The 2,409-nt window shown below is 40.1% G+C and overlaps 1 protein-coding gene across 2 annotated transcripts in view; it reads right to left on the minus strand.

Moving 5' to 3' along the window:
• Positions 1-1,536, minus strand: part of nvy (CBFA2/RUNX1 partner transcriptional co-repressor nervy) — a 36,629-nt gene extending 35,093 nt beyond the window's left edge. For both annotated transcript variants that reach the window (XM_068347241.1, XM_068347243.1), the window contains exon 1: positions 610-1,536. In XM_068347241.1, coding sequence (XP_068203342.1) covers positions 610-718 — 109 coding nt within the window. In that variant the 5' untranslated portion in view covers positions 719-1,536. The remainder of the gene's footprint in view (positions 1-609) is intronic.
• Positions 1,537-2,409: the final 873 nt, after the last annotated feature.

Here is a 2,409-nt window from a genome sequence, read left to right on the forward strand (position 1 = left end):
TTCCAGCTAGGGTTGTAGCTTGGCTAGTAATAATAATAATATAATTTGTTTATTTCCTTTCCTCACTGGGCTATTTTTCCCTGTTGGAGCCCTTGGGCTTATAGCATCTTGCTTTTCCAGCTAGGGTTGTAGCTTGGCTAGTAATAATAATAATAATAATATCATTTGTTTATTTCCTTATTTCCTTTCCTCACTGGGCTATTTTTCCCTGTTGGAACACTTGGGCTTATAGCATCTTGCGTTTCCAGCTAGGGTTGTAGCTTGGCTAGAAATAATAATAATAATAATAATAATAATAATAATAATAATAATAATAATAATAATAATAGAATTATAAAGGAAACGGAAATATTAAGCTAAGAAAGTAAATCAAAGGAAACAAACCGAAGAGTAAATAAAATGTCAACGTCATTAAGCTAACGAGTTACCAATTGGAGCCCTTGGGCTTATAGCATCTTGCTTTAACAGCTAGGGTTGTAGCTTGGATAATAATAATAATAATAATAATAGAATTAGAAAGGAAACGGAAATATCGAGATAAAAAAGTAAATCAAAGGAAACAAACCGAAGAGTAAATAAAATGTCAACGTCATTAAGCTAACGAGTTACCAATTGGGGCAGTGACATCTTGAGGAATGTTACTCCAGGCAGCCGTGAAAGCTTTGCATTTGCTGTTAAGGAGAAACAGGCGGTCCTGTAGGCAGGTCGTGGTCGTCATCGTTTGATAGGTCAGTTCCTTCCACTTGAGACTTTCATTTATCTTTTCCTTTTCTAACACTTTATTTTCAAGTCCTCGTTTGCTCTCTCGCGAGAGAATGCTTCGTGTAAGACATTTAGTTAATTCACACTAACGATATTCGCACGATGTCCTGAAATCTATTTCAGAAATGTCTTAGTCCAAGAGCGCATGCTTCGGATAATTCACAAAATGTTTCACTTCGAGGGATAAGCAAGAATTCGTTACATCAATGTTTTCAATATTATATGATGTAATTCTTATCACAAAACGCCTCGATTTCTATAATATAAACATTATTTCGCAATAGTTTGTACTTCAGAACAGACACAAATACTCCTTTAATAACTTATGCATTTCAATGTTCCTCTGACAAGTCTTTTTTGTAACAGACCACACACACACGTCAGTAGTCGCACCGTCAGAGAAGTGCACACAGCGGAGTGAATTCATAAAGTGAGGGGTTGGCATAACGCAAGGGTATTCGCGAGGGGCTGGCAAGGGTGTATGGTTTGAGTCAAACGGTGCCGCGAGGGGGGTTATTGAAGGTTGTCGTACCGCATACACACACACGCATATACACATGAGGGTTGAATATACATTGAAAACACACACGCACACACACACTTCACAGCTCTAAGGGAAGAACTGGGGAGAGTTACAGGGTATGAAGGCTGTGGAAGGAGCGGAGGGGCGAGGGAAGGGGGGAAGGTAGCCTCCCCGGGTGCGTGGGAATAAACACCTGGTAACACGTGCACTCTGCGTTGGCCGCGAGATTTTGGGTGTGTTTGCTGCTTCGACAAACTCGATCTGTCTGGACGTTTTCGTTTCTCTTCGCATAAAGTTGCCTCTCTCTCTCTCTCTCTCTCTCTCTCTCTCTCTCTCTCTCTCTCTCTCTCTCTCTCTCTCTCTCTCTCTCTCGCCCGTCTCCCATCTCCCCTCACTCTCTCTCTCTTTCTCTCTCTCTCTCTCTCTCTCTCTCTCTCTCTCTCTCGGTTCACCATCGCAGCAATCTGCATATGTATAACCTCTTTCTGTTGCTTTACGTTTGAACTCATCGGCCAAACACGACGGCTTGGATATATATATATTCAGACTCCTGCACAGCTGGAGGTAACATCGGACCCGGCCTAATAGCAAGGCCTAAATTTACAATTAAAATAAAGCCTTAAATATACAGCGGTAAATTCGCTTCCTTAAATAGATCGGAGGGTTCGGAAAGTGCGGCACTAGCAAAGGAGGGGGGAAAGGGGGGGAGGGGGGCAGAAGACTACCCCCCTCCCGTCCCCGACACATTTACAAGAACAGGTGCGCAGCGTGGCTTGAGCCCCCGATCGAAATGAATTATATATTTCATGTCGCATCAAATAAATAAATTCATGGAAAAATAAGAGCAAAACCCGTCATGGACAGAGTACTTCTACCTACTGTTGCTATATTCAACTTGGTACTTATTATGATCGCTATCAAAACCAGTATATAAATATTGGTAGTAGTGATATGAACATTAAAAAGTGCAATAGTATTTTGTCATCTTACAAAAAAAAAAAAAAAAAAAAAAAATGAAATCAAACTCTTTAGAATTCATGTTTCGTCTTTTATACTAAACATTAAATAAGATATTTACGAAAATAAGATCTTGAATGAGAAATGGTGGTTCACCAGGATATGAG

This window comes from Palaemon carinicauda, chromosome 23 (assembly GCF_036898095.1).
Source record: "Palaemon carinicauda isolate YSFRI2023 chromosome 23, ASM3689809v2, whole genome shotgun sequence".
NCBI classification, from domain to species: Eukaryota; Metazoa; Arthropoda; class Malacostraca; order Decapoda; family Palaemonidae; genus Palaemon; species Palaemon carinicauda.